Here is a 16,458-nt window from a genome sequence, read left to right as displayed (position 1 = left end):
GTAGAACCATTGTTTGACCATTTTGGAAAAAGTTCTTTGCATAAGAAATTGTCTCTTTGTGCTCATAAAAGGTTCCTAATATATGGATAAAATAAAAATCCAATGTATAGTAGGCAAGCTAGCATAATGCTGAGAAATGAAGTAAAACGGAACTTAGCCGGTGTTATTGTATACAGTAAGAGTCATTTTAAAATTAGGAACTTGTTAGTGTTTCTATTCATTGTTTTATATGGAACCTGTTATGAATCAAAATAAAAGATTCTTTCTGAAACTCTCACATAGAATGGCTCTTTTGGGAGCTAAAAATGGTACCCCTATGGCATCACTCTTTAAAACCACTCTGGCATCTTTATTTTTAAGAGTGTAGGTGGTCATTTAGTCTTCATTCATTCATTACATTTGTCCAAAATAACATAATATTATTATCATCATTTTTCATTTTGTGTCTTGTTTTTTAGATTAAGCCCCTGTTAGGACCTTGGCATTTGTTAGCGGAACGTTAGTTGCTGTGCAACATCTGAGCATGTATTAAGTTGCAGTGAAGCCATTTGGCTTTCTTTAGCTCTGCTTTTCAAGGATTTTTGTAATCTCTACAGAAAGGGTGCAAACCCAGAAAGGGGCTCTTTGCTTAAATGCTATGTAATGTGACATTTCTTTGTTTTTCATGTCTTTCTCTGAAACCTTCCTTGGGATTTCATGTTCCATTAAATATGATATGTTTCATTTTTAATTTAATTTCTTTCCTCCCACTTTCAATGCTCATCATCACAAAGGAAAATGTGTCTCATGTAATTCCCATTGGCTTGAGTTTTTATGTATGCTCAACTCCCCCTTGACCTTCAGTGGTTGACACTGGGTGTTTGCCTGTGTTTGTTGTTGTTATTGTTTTAGTTGCAAGTTGTGCAAGCTGACATTGCCTCCATCGACAGCGAAGCTATTGTACACCCGACCAATTCTGATTTCTACACTGGTGGGGAAGTAGGTAATGACATTTTCTCACTGCAGGGCTCTTGTGTGTTTGCATTCATTGGCAACAAATCTAAAGGTTGAGGGCTGTGATCTTGATTTGTAACTCCTTGACACTTCCAGCTGCTGCCTTTTTGCTTCCTCACTACCCCTCAGCATGAGCTTGGCTGGTGTTATGAGAAAGAGCGTGGACCAATGTTTGTCTTAATCATTCCACGTCTGATGACTTTAGTTTAAACCACGCTTGCAAGCTTTACTGCTATTGGTATTTTCAATTCTTTTAGAGCAAAGGTGGGCAGTCTTGATCCTGTATGGCAGCAGCAGATGTACATTATTATTGGAGTCAATTTGAAAAACGTGGGTTGAAATCATCATTTTGTAAAATAAAAAAGCGTCAAATTCAGGTACCTTTCTTTCAAGAGATTTTTTTATTTCATGTGACCTCATATGATCTATTATTCATTAGTCCCTATATTTCTTCTATCGTTGACCAGTTAATTTATCTACTCATTTTAGGTGTATGCCCTTTCAGACAGCAGAAGGCTCATTGTATCCTTGCAGTGATGAGTTATGCTCCTTTCATTCTTTCTCTAGTGCTGGTCCTCATATATGCTGATTGACTAGTGCAGACAGGACTCACAGTAGCATTGGCCTGTACCTTTATGGAACTAACACAGTTAGTAGACATATTCTGCTAGACGGGCTCAGCTGCCAGGTCAAGTGCTCCCGACATATTGTCTGAAAAGAATATACTAGCAGTATTCGCTGGCATAACATTAACAGTTCCAGATATCTTGCCATGCTTTAGTTTTAAATTATATTAGCAAGTAAGGTGCCATATTTTCTTTTTTAACATTCATGTTGATTGAAAGTACAGGCTTAGATCACACAGTACCTATAAAAAATTTTCACTGTCAATGAAGTTTTTACATTTTATTGTTAAACAACTTTGAATCATAGTTGATTCAATTTGGCTTTTTGTGCCACTGATCAATCCAACAAAGACTCATTAATGTCAAAGTGAAAACAGATCTCTGCAATGTGGCTCGAATTATTTACAAATATAAAACAAAGTAATTCATGACATAGGTGTTCACCCCCTTTAATATGACACCCCTTAATCATCATTGCTGCAGCCAATTGGTTTTAGAAGTCACAGAATTAATTAAGTGGAAGTCACCTGGCAGTAATTAAGAGGTTTCCATTGATTACAGTATAAATGCATCTTATCTAGATGGTCCAACTTTATGGTGAGTCATAATGGTGGCCTGACCTACAGAAAGAAGAGAAAAGAACACTCCAAGCAATTCCTTTAAAAGGACACTGAAACACACAAGTCAAAGGATGGAGTGCAAGAAACAATCCAGATCACTGAATGTCCGTTGATATCTAGTTAAGAAGAAATGGAAAGAGTATGGCACAACCGTAAATCCCGTAAATCCACCTAGAGCAGGCTGTCCACAAAAACTGAGTGAACCTGAAAGAAAAAGGCTAGTGAATGAGGCCATCAAGAGACCTATGAGTTACAAGCTACAGTGGGAGTGATATCTAAGAAAGTGCAGGAAAGTAGGCTGAAATGGTATGGACATGTAATGAGGAGAGACAATGAATATGTAGCTAAAAAAAAGTGATGGGAATGGAAGTACAGGGGAAGACAAAGCAAGAGAGGCCAAAGTGGAGATAGATGAATAAAGTAAAAGAAGATCTGGAGGAGTTTTGACTGGGGAGGAGTTTCAGGACTGAGCTGTATGGAGGTTAATCAAGCACATTGACCACACATAGGAGTGGGAAAAGATGAAGAAAGCAGGGAAATACTGGAGGAAAACCTGGTGCATTCTGTAGCAATCCTGCGCCTTAAGAGAAGATTTGTTTTCCTGCAAAACAGTGACCCCCAGCATGAAACCAAAACTACACAGGAATGGCTTCAAAAGAACAATGTTAATGTCCTAGATTGGCCGAGTCAGACTCTGTGGCTGTGGCTGGACATGAAAAATGCTGTTCACTCACATCCCCATGCCACCTTGACAGAGTTTGAGACTGATGGGGAAAAATGGCTGTGTCTAGATGTGCAAAGGTGATAGAGAAACAGATGTGCACACAGATTTATGCCTGTCATGGCCACTAAAGGTGCATATACTAAATAGTGACTTACAGAAGGTGAATACCTATGCAATAAATAATATTTTATAGCTGTAATTAATTTAGAACATTTTGCTTGAGATCTGTTTTCACTTTGACATTAGACAATCTTTTCTCTTGATTAATGCCTTAAAAGCCAAATTAAATCCTCTGTGATTCAATGTTGTATAGCAATAAAGCTTCCAAGGTGTTGAATACTTTCTATAGGCACTGTGTATTCAGCTATAGGATGACAACAGCTCACTTCTAAACCATAAAATATTTGCATACATTAACACACATACTGTATGAAGATAGGGCGGCACGGTGGCACAGTGGTAGCGCTGCTGCCTCGCAGTAAGGAGATCCAGGTTCGCTTCCTGGGTCCTTCCTGCGTGGAGTTTGCATGTTCTCCCCGTGTCTGCGTAGGTTTCCTCCAGGTGCGCCGGTTTCCTCCTACAGTCCAAAGACATGCAGATTATGTGCATTGGCGATCCTAAATTGTCCCTAGTGTGTGCTTGGTGTGTGGGTGTGTGTATGCCCCCTGCGGTGGGCTGGCGCCCTGCCTGGGCTTTGTTCCTGCCTTGTGCCCGGTGTTGGCTGGGATTGGCTCCAGCAGACCCCCCATGACCCTGTGTTAGGATATAGCGGGTTGGACAATGACTGACTGTATGAAGATAAACAAACATAACATTCTCAAACTTGCTTAATCCAACTCAGAGTCATAGGTGGCTGGGGCCAATCCAAGCAGCACTAGTTGCAAGACAGGAAACAGCCCTGGATGGGGTGCTATTTTGTCACATGTAAAGTTGCAAACAGTAAAACAGAAATGAATGTGAGTGATAAACATAAACAAGTACTAGCACTGTAAAATACTGTTAACATAATACGAAGTAGCTACAAATTTAAAGCACCCATTAAAGTGTCATTTTGTTTACAAAAGGTCATTTGAACTTTTCTCACCAACTCACACCTTTTGACAAAGTAAAGGAAGTCGCCATCCATTTTTTTTTGTGGAATTTAGGGACTTCATATTTTTCCTACACAGTTGCATTACTTAACTTTAAGCTGACATTTTTGTAGTAGCTCTGTCCTAATTAGTCAACAATATGTCATTGCTTTTTATGTTTAACTGTGTCTTCTCAACATATGTCAGAAAGATTTAAAGGGTCAGTTTGAAACATCCGAGTAATGCTTTCAAATTTCGTGTGTCCTGAAACTGTCACACAGATTCAGTTTAGCATTGCTGATTAGAATAAATCATGAAAATTTTAATTTGTGCTTCTCTTCTGTGGATACTGTTTACATTATTGGTATACATTTTTATTTAGCACAGTAGGTACAGCTTTCCATGTGAAAAAGTATTGATTACTATATGATTTCAGGCACTGCAGGTGCTAGAAGTAAGGAGAAGTGAGATGTGTTTTGTTTTTGTCATATTTAAGGAGCTGCTGATTGTGTATGTCTGTCCGCACTTACACTTAATGTTGGTCTGTAAAGCTTGGATAAAGTGGAGTGGTAGATTCCACAAAGGTTTCGAAATGTTTGCCCATTAGATAAGAAGACTGCAAAGATGGTCTTAGTGTTTAGGCAGGGTCTGTTCACAGTAAGAGGCACAAACTAGAAGCTGACTTAAAAGCTGACATTTAAAACTCACAGTTCAAATTGTCCATCTAGGACCTAAGTCTCAAATATGGCTATCAATTACTAAGATTATTTACAATTCAATCCACAATTTTTAAACTTTGTTTTGCTTATCCATTAGATATTTCTTAACAAAGTCTTGGATAATGTATATTATGCTATGCTTCCTGATATTTAGCCCAAGTGCAAAAATCTAAAATACAATACTAAGAAAATAATGGCATCCAAATTATCAAAATATGTTTAATTTATACTTTCCTATGTGAATATTTATGTTTTATACAATAAAAAGCATGTTTTAGCAGTGTAGTTTATGTTTTGCTGTTTTCTATTATAAACAGACATGGCAATGCAAATGAAATTTAGAAACTGCTGTGCTTCACCACAAAGGTAATGAAAAGTAGCAATCTTTATTGTGCTTTTTGTTCATATCACTCGTCACAAAGCACTATATTTAGTCAGAATGTACCAAAATGAATAAACTCTTATTTTCCTTATAACACAGCCATCATGTATCACTGGTTGAAACTGAAACTGTGAAATGGAGCTCACCAGCCCAGCTTCTTAATTGCTTGAACATTTTGTCATTGACTGAAGACATTACTATTTGTGACTTTTTTCGGTGATTTTCAGCCATAGCCTTCAATTACACAATCTTAGCAAGTTGGAAGCAGTCATTGGCGTGCTCCTGTGAAACCAGAAGCGTAGTGTGGCATACCTAGTGACTCACTCCAAGTAGTCTGCAGTGACATATTCAAACGCCTTTAGTTGTAGGGGTGTGTTCTGAGTGTGTGAAACTTGACAACCAGTGAATGCTCATCCAGAAGTACAGTGCATATAATGCAGCAACGTGGAGTAAGGAGCATATGTTGGTGTTTTGGACCTCACAAACAGAAGAGAAGCTTGTTTGTCTGATGACTCATTTTATGTACCATGAGAGACTGAAAAATAGAAAAATAAAGGCCTTGGAAAATGCAGTAGTATATTTTTAACAATGGTTTGAGTGTACTTCAGTCCTTTATGATAGTTAGTTTTTTATTTTCATTTAATTTCTTTCTTAACTATTTTGAGATATTTGGTGACTGCAAGAGAAATTGACTCATTCTAGGCTTCTATAGACATCTATATGTAACGAAACACATCGTGATATTTAGCTCATATCCACAATCTTCCAAACTGGAACTGAAATTCAGTACACACCTCTATGAGTAATAATTGAAATGGACTCTTGAAATTAACGTTCACATCAATGCATCAAGATTGCTTCAAATAGACAGCTTTGCTTTTCCAAAACTGATTCCACTGCTTGTGAGCATGTGCAACCTGTGATTTGCTTGATCTTGCATTGTAGACTGAAAATGCACAACCCAAGAGATTAGAAATCTTGTCAGCACCCTGAAATTGACATTACTACATTTTTTATTTATATATCATAATATAGTATATAGCCAGGACAACCTGCGGAGACATACAAGTAATTTAGTCCCTTCTATTCTTGTGTGTATTTACCTGCTGTAGTTATTCAGAATACACATACTACTTAATTGAAGAAGATTCAGAAGGCAGTTCTGATAACAGGCTGTAGGTTTATGTCAATGGAAAACTACCAAACTCTTCACACTTACCTCCAGGCTTAGCTTCACTTAGTAATACAACTTTTTTAAACCCACTTCTTGCAATTCAATTTTGCTGGGGTCCAGAGCCCACTCATGCACTTACCCCAACAAGGCCATTTTGCAACTACCAATTCACCTTACTTGAATGGAAATGATAGTGGAAAATTCACACAAGCACGGAAAGAACATACAAACATTGCACTGGCAAATGTGCAAGAGTAGGATCTGAACCCAAGACGTTGGATTTGTGAAAGAGCAGTGCTAAATAAACACTGTGCTACTCCAACACCCTGCAGTGTCTGCTACTCTGCCTTGCACACCTAACTAGCATTTTTTGTCAGCTGTTTAAATACACCAGAGTACTTTTTAGTTTAACTGAATGCCAACACTTACTGTATATATATATATATATATATATATATATATATATATATATATATATATGTGAAAAATAAATAAATCACACAAGTTCAACAGGAAAAGTGCTGCTCACCCTTGCTGTAGTAGATAATCTTGGTTTGATGTGTTGCTTGATAAAGGAGGAAAAATAACAGGAATTTTCATTTTTTGTGCCTTTGGGTACTTTTCAGCATCTATGCGTGTGGGGTGAGGTGTCTTGCTGTCATTCTGCCTTATTTGCTAATTCCTTACACCCCAGCTTCAGGAGAGAGCATCCTTTCTTTGCTAAATGTACTAGATTCTAACACTGTCGTACTGTTGTTTATCAGGCCATGCCTTGGAGAAGAAGGGTGGAAAGGAATTTGGTGAAGCTGTCAGCGAGTTACGGAAAAAGAATGGTCCCTTGGACATAGCAGGAGGTTTGTTTCATTTTCCCTGACTGTCATGCTTTTAATCGTTTTAACTAGTGTGTTGTTGACTTTGTAAGACATATCTACATAGTCACAGCAGTGATAAAACTTGTTAAATCTATTTTTATGGGAAATTTGCATTAAAATTCAGGAAGAAGTCTGAGGTGCTGCAACTTATCCTTGATAGATAAAGGTGCTCATTGATACCCCTTAAAAATGTATGAAATGTGGCTTAAAATGTTTATTCTAATTATCAGCTGGGTAATTTCTAGATCATTTTATGAGGATACAGACAAGACGCACAAACAAAAAAGTGGAAGAGTGACACATAATAATAATAATACAGTAATCCCTCCTCCATCGCGGGGTTTGCGTTCCAGAGCCACCCGCGAAATAAGAAAATCCGCGAAGTAGAAACCATATGTTTATATGGTTATTTTTATATTGTCATGCTTGGGTCACAGATTTGCGCAGAAACACAGGAGGTTGTAGAGAGACAGGAACGTTATTCAAACACTGCAAACAAACATTTGTCTCTTTTTCAAAAGTTTAAACTGTGCTGCATGACAAGACAGAGATGACAGTTCAGTCTCACAATTAAAAGAATGCAAACATATCTTCCTCTTCAAAGGAGTGAAGCAAACAAATCAATAGGGCTGTTTGGCTTTTAAGTATGCAAAGCACCGCAGCACAAAGCTGTTGAAGGCGGCAGCTCACACCCCCTCCGTCAGGAGCAGAGAGAGAGAGTTAGAGAGAGAGACAGAGAAAAATCAATACGTGCCCTTTGAGCTTTTAAGTATGCGAAGCACCTTGCAGCATGTCGCTTCACAAAGCAGCTGCACACAGAAGGTAGCAACGTGAAGATAATCTTTCAGCATTTTTAGACGAGTGTCCGTATCGTCTAGGTGTGCGAACAGCCCCCCTGCTCAATCCCCCTACGTCAGGATCAGAGAGAGTCAGCGCAAGAGAGAGAGAGAGAAGTAAGTTGGGTAGCTTCTCAGCCATCCACCAATAGCGTCCCTTGTATGAAATCAACTGGGCAAACCAACTGAGGAAGCATGTACCAGAAATTAAAAGACCCATTGTCCTCAGAAATCCGCGAACTAGCAAAAAATCCGAGATATATATTTAAATATGCTTACATATAAAATCCGCGATGGAGTGAAGCCGTGAAAGGCGAAGCGCGATATAGCGAGGGATTACTACTAATAATAATAATAATACATTTTATTTATATAGCGCCTTTCCTGAGAGTGTGTTTAATAGTAACAGCAAGTCCTGTAGTGCATTAATATATTTAGAGTGGTCATTCACAACTTCAGAAACTACAAACAAATAGTTGTATTTTTTCAAATTTAAAAACACAAATAGGATGCATTTTCAGGAATTAATCATATGCATCACTGCCACTGTTTGAGAGGTGGGACAAGTGGAGTCTGTAGGCTGCTGTCTTGCAGTCTTTGGTATTCATGTTGATTTAGTTTTCAAACAAGAACCATACTTGATAAGCTACAAATGCTAGAAACTTGTAATTCCCTTTTTTTAGTACCCTAATCTTTGGACACTTACAAAACAAGCTCTATATAATACCGCTTTCAGGTTCATGCCTAAAAATTTTTATTCATTCATTATTCATATGTTATACAGTGCCTATAGAAAGTATTCAAACATTTTCTTAACAATTGAACCACAGTTAGTGTAATTTGTCTTTTTTGACACTGATCAATAGAAAGTCTCTTTAATCAAAGTGAAAACAGATCCTTGCAATGTGGTCAAAATTAATTAAAAACATAAAGAACAAAATAATTAATCACATAACTTTTCATGGCTTTCAGCTCAGTATCTGGTAGATGCACCTTTAGCAACCATGACAGCTTTGAGTCTGTGTGCTTAGGTCTCTGTTGCTATCCGATATGTAAATCTGGACTTTAGAGTTTTTCACATTTTTCTTCACAAAACTGTTCTAGCTCTGTCAGGTTGCATGGGATTTATGTGTGAACAGCCTTTTTTAAGTCCACCCACAAATTATTAATTGGATTGAGATCTGCTGTCTAACTTTGCTGCTCCATGACACTCACATCATTGTTTTTAGGCCATTCTTGCATAGCTTTGGCTGTATGCTTGTGGAGGTTGTCTTGCTGGTAAACAAATCTTCTCCTAAGGTTCAGGTTTCATCGTTCAGATCCTGTTACTGACAAAAGGGATCATACTCTTTCGGGCCCTTCAGCAAGGCCCTTAACCTGAAAATTGCTCCAGGGGTGATGTCCAAATGAATGTTACAGGTCTTGACATGTTCTAACATTTTTTAAAGCAACTAGATTATCAATAAATGATCAAAATGCTACGACCTCCAAAGGTCATGCAAAAAGATTAATAAAGTATATCAAGTCAAAAATGAAAATATCTTGCAGGCTGCATCTGGTTTTCCTTCTGGATTTACTTGTATTTTGCTGTATTCATTTTTCCTTCACAAGCTTTCTAGGGCATGCTGCAGAGAAGCATCTCCACAGCATGATGCTGTCCCCACCATGCTTAACTGTAAGGATGGTGTGTTACTAATAATGTGGGTTTATGCTAAACATGTTTACTGTATATTGGGTTTATGCTAAACATGCCTTTTACTGTGATAGCCACAAAACTCAATTTTGGTCTCATTAGACCATAGAATCTTCTTTTACTTGTACCTGCCCTCCCTCTGTAGTCTAGTCTAGTCTAGACTTGCAGATTCAGTCGGTTTTTGTAGGATGGCCTGCTCTAAACAGATGTACATCTGTGCCATACTCTTTAAATTCTTCAATGATAGATTCAACTGGACTCCAAGGGATATTCAGTGCCGTTGATATTTTCTTGTATCCATCCCCTGACATATACTTTCAATCACCTTTTCATGGTGTTGTGTATTGTGTTATTTTGTCTTCATTGTGTAGGTTAGACCACCATACTGACTCACCACAAGTTGGAGTTTTCAGATAAGTTGCATTTATACTAAAATCAACAGAAGCCTCATGACAACCAACAGATGATCACAATTAAACTACTTATGTAACTTCTAAAACCAATTGGCTGCATCAGTGATGATTAAGGTGTGCCATATTAAGGGATGAACACTTTTGAGATCAGTTGTTTTGTGTTTTATATTTGTAATTCATTTAGACACTTTACAGAGATCTGTTTTCACACTGTCATTAAGAGTATTTTTCTGCTGATTGGTGACAAAACACCAACTTCAATCCACTCTGATTCAGTGCTGTGTAACAATAAAATGTGAAAACTTCCAAGAAGGTGAATGCTTTTTATGGACATCGTATCTATAATAATAAAAGGCAAAGCCCTCACTGACTGACTGACTGACTCACTCACTCACTGACTGACTGACTCATCACTAATTCTCCAACTTCCCGTGTAGGTGGAAGGCTGAAATTTGGCAGGCTCATTCCTTACAGCTTACTTACAAAAGTTACGCAGGTTTCATTTCGAAATTCAAAGCGTAATGGTCATAACTGGAACATATTTTTTGTCCATACACTGTAATGGAGGAGGCGGAGTCACGTATCGCGTCATCACGCCTCCTACGTAATCACGTGAACTAAAAACAAGGAAGAGATTTACAGCACGAGTCGCACGCGGGAACGAAGGTAAATGACGTTAATTTTTGACTGTCTTTTAATACTGTGTAAGCATACATATTAACACATGTGCAATTAAACGTGTGCATTTACGGGGTGATTTCTCAGGCTTAAAAGCTCACCTTTTATCAAACGCGGGAACAAAGGTAACTGACGTTGTTCACTGTCTTTTAATACTGTGTAACCATACATATTAACACATGTCCAATTAAACGTGTGCATTTACGGGGTGATTTCTCAGGCTTAAAAGCTCGCCTTTTACTAAAAAGGTAAATGCAAAACTATTTTCAATCAGTTTATTGAAACGCTCCCGTTAAGGATTGCAATAACATATTCGCGAGATAAAAGAACGAAGTAGGGGGAAATGGAGGAACAGCCGCAAACAGCGAAGAGCAAAAAATTAATTAAACAATTGAGAACGGAGCGAGTTAAGCATACAAGCATGTTCATAAGGGAAACAAACCACGGTTTAAAACGTAAGTTTAAATAAAGTTTATAGAAACGCTCCCGCTGCGGATTGCAATAACATATTCGCGAGATAAAAGTTTAATGAGAAGACACGAGGTATAAACGAACCACACGCCGTGGCGCAACGTTAGGGGCAACAGTTTCAACCATTCTATGATCTGCTTCTCGCAACTGAAAGACGGCACATGGCGGATGTTAGCCGACTTGCTGACCGCAACGTTAGGGGCTTCAAATATGGCGCTGACGCCACATCTCAGTGCCAACACTTTGCAGACTGTACTTAAAAGACACGCCCTCCTCACTGGACAGTTAAAAACACCAATCAAACTAACGATGACATCAAGTATTACCCAATCAAAAGTAGGAAAGGAGGCATCTTCATAAAATGCGTGTGGGATGATTTGCATGAGACGCTGCTTTAAAAAAAAAATGATTAAAAAAATACGGGATAAATCCCGTCCAGTATTGATTCAAAACGGGACGCGCAATTTCATTCTCAAACGCGGCACGATTCTGTATTTTAAAGGACGGGTGGCAACCCTACAGTGCCAGGTAACCACCCATACAATCAGATTGTGATTCAGACTAGGAATGCAATGAATGTAATTACCCCGATCTACATACAAGGCGAAAGTCTTGCAACATTCAAAGATGATGGTTTGGGATAATTAGTACTTATTAAGTACACCATGGAACATAAAAGAGCTTATGAAGCCTTGAACCGAAAAAAGCAACATCTCAGAGATCGTAAAAAAAAAAAGGAGGTAATGTCGTTTTACTCGCTGTACATTTTAGTCAAACATTACCAGTTATTCCACGAGGGAGACCAGCAGATGAACTCAACGCATGTTTAAAATCCATGCTTCTCCCACGGTCGGTTATATGTCGCGTGTTCTCGGGTAGGTACACCAAAAAATGTATACATTTAAGCATGTAATGGGCAAAGAAAAAATGAGGTATACCCGAAGGCACTGCAGTAGTACTCAATGTAACTTTACTTCTTAAATGTTAATGTTTTACTGTTTAATAATTTATACGCTTCTTATATATTGTTCAAATTCTTTTATCAAAATACCACTGACAGCGCAATGCACGATAACATGGAGTGAATACACCATACGCATCTGCCCACGGCCGCCCTGGTGTGCGCAGATAGGAGTTGATTCTAAAATAAAATAAACATAAAAAGAGTAATACAATCATCACCCATAAAGCGGATAGCAGACGTGACGTATTATATGTGTACCACATTTCAAGTCAATAGGTGAAACGGTTTGCAAGCTACAGGTGATTTAAAATCCTGGACAGACCAACGAAAAGCCAAGGTAGCAAATTATAGAAGAAGATTTTACTGTTTAATAATTTATATTTATATGAAATGTGCTTCTTATATATTACTTCATATTCTCATATGATAATGATGTTAATGTTGTTTATATTGATTTCTGTGTTATTGTAAGTGCATCTATGTGTGTATATGTATGTATGTATGTATGTGTGTATATATATATATATATATATATATATATATATATATATATATATATATATATATATATATATATAAAAAATATATATATAAAAAATATATGTGTATATGTATATATAATATATCTGTATATGTGTGTATATGTGTGTGTATATGTGTATATGTATATATATATGACAGCAACACTCATAACAATGACAACACAATTACATTGACAATCATGTTACGTTATTTTTAAAATGTTTCCTTTACTTTTTCATAACCTCTTTAACACACTACTTCTACGCTGCGAAGCGCGGGTATTTTGCTAGTATGTATATAAAGTTTCTTACAGTATTGTATCAGGCAAGCACTTTCTACCTGTATGGAAATAAAACAACTAAGTTGCCATTTTCTATTGCCATATGAACATTTTGGAATATACTGTATGGCTTTTTAAATGCAAAATACCTTTTGGAGTTTTCTTAATCACAAGAAATTCAACACTCATAAATTTTTCAATTATACTGTAGCAAGAAAAAAAAATTAAGATTTCAATCCCAATAAGAGCTATTATTTTTCACTTCATACTAACTTCGTACAAGCGGTTAAAAAACATTTGCCTTATATGCATATATATATGAATAGTTTAGTGCTGGTATTGTCATTCTGTTACGTTCTGACTTTCTTGAAAGTCTCTCACAGATACATAAAATTGGGCTTATGGGCCATTGAGGTATGTGAGCCTTTAACATAACATGAGTGACAGAGTCACAAAACAAACCCCATTAAGACTGAAGTGTACTATGTGCATGGCATGTAGGTAAACTTGCTCCAGATGGACTGTGGAATGAATGGGTAAGAATGTGTGTTCAGGGATCAGCTTCTCAGTGACAGCCTGCTTTGGCAATGTGTATTATTGCTGACTGAACCTGGAGAATCAACAAAATAATTTTCATATTAAACCGAATAAGGCCATTCTGTTTGGATGAAAAGTAATGTAAATTGAAAAAGGTAACCCAAACTGGCTCATGTATGAACAAAATCTTATTTATTATTTATTTTTTTAATAAAATGTGACTTTGATTGCAAGAGGCTTAAATGGAATTTTTTTTGTGCTTTGACTTCTCCCCTCATAAGCTGCAGTATTTGCACTGCTGTGATTACTCAAACACGCTCAGAGTGAAAGAAAAACAAAGCATGAAAGGTTTTGTGTGCGTGCAGAGTTCAGCTCTGCCCAGACCGGTTGAACTTTGTCACCTTACATGAACACACATAGTAGCACAGGCAGCAAGTCAGATGCGTATTTTTTATTAGTGCACAAATTGAAGTCATATGGATCAGTCTGCCATGGTAAGAGTTCGGGACAGTTCAGACTATATTTTAAACATATTTGTTTAACCCATAGACTTGTTCATATTTTATCATGATATTACTTACCCTGCATGCAATATAAAAACTAAAAGGTCTTTTCAGTGAACAAAAATAAAGTAAGGAGTGAATGCCTAATGGTAGTTGTGCAGATTCGGGAAGTAGACACATGGACAGATCATTGGAAAATCATTTACAATTCAAACATACTTTAGACATTCATTAAACTAGTCCATTTTTTACATACGTGGACAAACATGAATGTGGTCAGATTTGTTGGTACTTCTCTACGAAAAAGGAAGAACCCACAATTGTCTCTGAAATAATTTGAAACTGACCAAAGTAACATTCACATTGTTTAGATAGATAGATAGATAGATAGATAGATAGATAGATAGATAGATAGATAGATAGATAGATAGATAGATAGATAGATAGATACTTTATTAATCTCAAGGGGAAATTCACATACTCCAGCAGCAGCATACTGATAAAGAAAATATTATATTAAAGAGTGATAAAAATGCAGGTATAACAGACAGTAACTTTGTATAATGTTAACGTTTACCCCCCAGGGTGGAGTTGAAGAATTGCATAGTGTGGGGGAGGAACGATCTCCTCAGTCTGTCAATGGAGCAGGACAGTGACAGCAGTCTGTCGCTGAAGCTGCTCCTCTGTCTGGAGATGATACTGTTTAGTGGATGCAGTGGATTCTCCATTATTGACAGGAGCCTGCTCAGTGCCCGTCGCTCTGCCATGGGTGTCAAACTGTCCAGCTCTGTGCCTTCAATAGAGCCTGCCTTCCTTACCAGTTTGTCTAGGCGTGAGGCGTCTCTCTTCTTTATGCTGCCTCCCCAGCACACCACCACGTAGAAGAGGGTGCTCGCCACAACTGTCTGATAGAACATCTGCAGCATCTTATTGCAGATGTTGAAGGATGCCAGCCTTCTAAGGAAGTATAGTCGGCTCTGTCCTTTCTTACACAGAGCATCAGTATTGGCAGTCCAGTCCAATTTATCGTCCAGCTGCACTCCCAGGTATTTATAGGTCTGCAAACATTGCACACAGTCACCTCTGATGATCACGGGGTCCATGAGGGGCCTGGTCCTCCTAAAATCCACCACCAGCTACTTGGTTTTGCTGGTGTTCAGGTGTAGGTGGTTTGAATCGAACCATTTAACAAAGTCCTTGATTAGGTCCTTTTGTTGGTGTGTTTTGAGTCTTTATCCTATTGTAGGATCCATGATCTGCGACTGAATCAGACCTTTCTAACACTGGACAGTACGTTTTGCTCCAGAATATCTTTATAGTCTTGACATTTCATTTTTCCCTGCACAGATTCAAGGCACTCCGTGCCAAATACAGTAAAGCAGGCCACAAAACATAACCGAGCATCTTCCATGTTTCACAGTAGGTATGGTGTCCTTTTCTTTGAAAGCTTCAGTTTTTATCTCTGTGGCTATAAAGCTGACTTAGCAAAAACCTCCAGTTTTGTAACATCTGTCCAAAGGACATTCTCCCAGAAGCATCAAGGCTTGTCAATATACACTTTAGCAAATTCCAGTCTGGCATTTTTATGTTTTTCTTTCAGAGGTGAAATGCTTTGGACCTTGACCTTGGAGTTCTGATTTGATTTCTTTGGAAGTTGTCCTTGACTTTTTGCCTGCCATTCTCGCAATGCTTCTGCCCAATCTGGGGTTGATTTTTCTCTTGCAGCCGTGCCCAGGGAGGTTGGCTACAGTCCCACACTGAGCTAAACTTCTTATTAATATTTATGTAATATAACACTTGTCACTAGCCTGTGAGACATACAATGATACCAAACAGCAAACTGACTACTTTTCTCCATTTAAATAGGTTGGGTGACTGATTACACAATTGGAGACATGTGAAATGCTAATTAAAGAAAAGAGCTTGTTTGAAAAATCATTCTATTTAAATTATTTATGATCTTTTCTATGAGTACCAACAAATGTACCTGGGCCACTAGAATATATTTGTAGAATAAACAATACTTGATCTCTTTTCATACTGTATTTTCTTTTTGCATAATACGATTTTAATTCTTTCTTTAAATACAAGTCAAGATTAAAAATGGCAGGTTATTTTGAAATGCCTTATTAACAGTGATGCTAATGGCTCATTAATGTAATTATTTGCTGAACTTGCTAATTCAGCTTGGAGTCACGGGGAGTCATAGCCTATATCAGCGGTTCTCAATCTGTGGGGCATGCCGAAGTAACAAAAAAGGGGGCACGAATGTTGCCATATGTGGCATAATTTCGCTATTCGTAGGGAAATTTTAAACTTGTGTATCGGCAGCAAAAAATATAGGAGTAAATTTTATTAGGGTTTCAAAAAAACGTTAGAGG

At 37.6% G+C, this 16,458-nt stretch overlaps 1 protein-coding gene across 2 annotated transcripts in view; it reads left to right on the top strand.

Moving 5' to 3' along the window:
- Positions 1 to 16,458, top strand: part of LOC114660269 (core histone macro-H2A.1) — a 78,132-nt gene that overhangs the window by 43,058 nt on the left and 18,616 nt on the right. The window contains exons 6-7 of one of the 2 annotated variants that reach the window (XM_028812865.2): positions 892 to 982; positions 7,073 to 7,162. In XM_028812865.2, the coding sequence (XP_028668698.2) occupies positions 892 to 982; positions 7,073 to 7,162 (181 nt within the window). The remainder of the gene's footprint in view (positions 1 to 891; positions 983 to 7,072; positions 7,163 to 16,458) is intronic. The other variant, XM_028812863.2, reaches the window with a different exon arrangement.

This window comes from Erpetoichthys calabaricus, chromosome 11 (assembly GCF_900747795.2).
Source record: "Erpetoichthys calabaricus chromosome 11, fErpCal1.3, whole genome shotgun sequence".
Classification (NCBI taxonomy): domain Eukaryota; kingdom Metazoa; phylum Chordata; class Cladistia; order Polypteriformes; family Polypteridae; genus Erpetoichthys; species Erpetoichthys calabaricus.
This window is presented reverse-complemented; position numbering and strand designations above follow the sequence as displayed.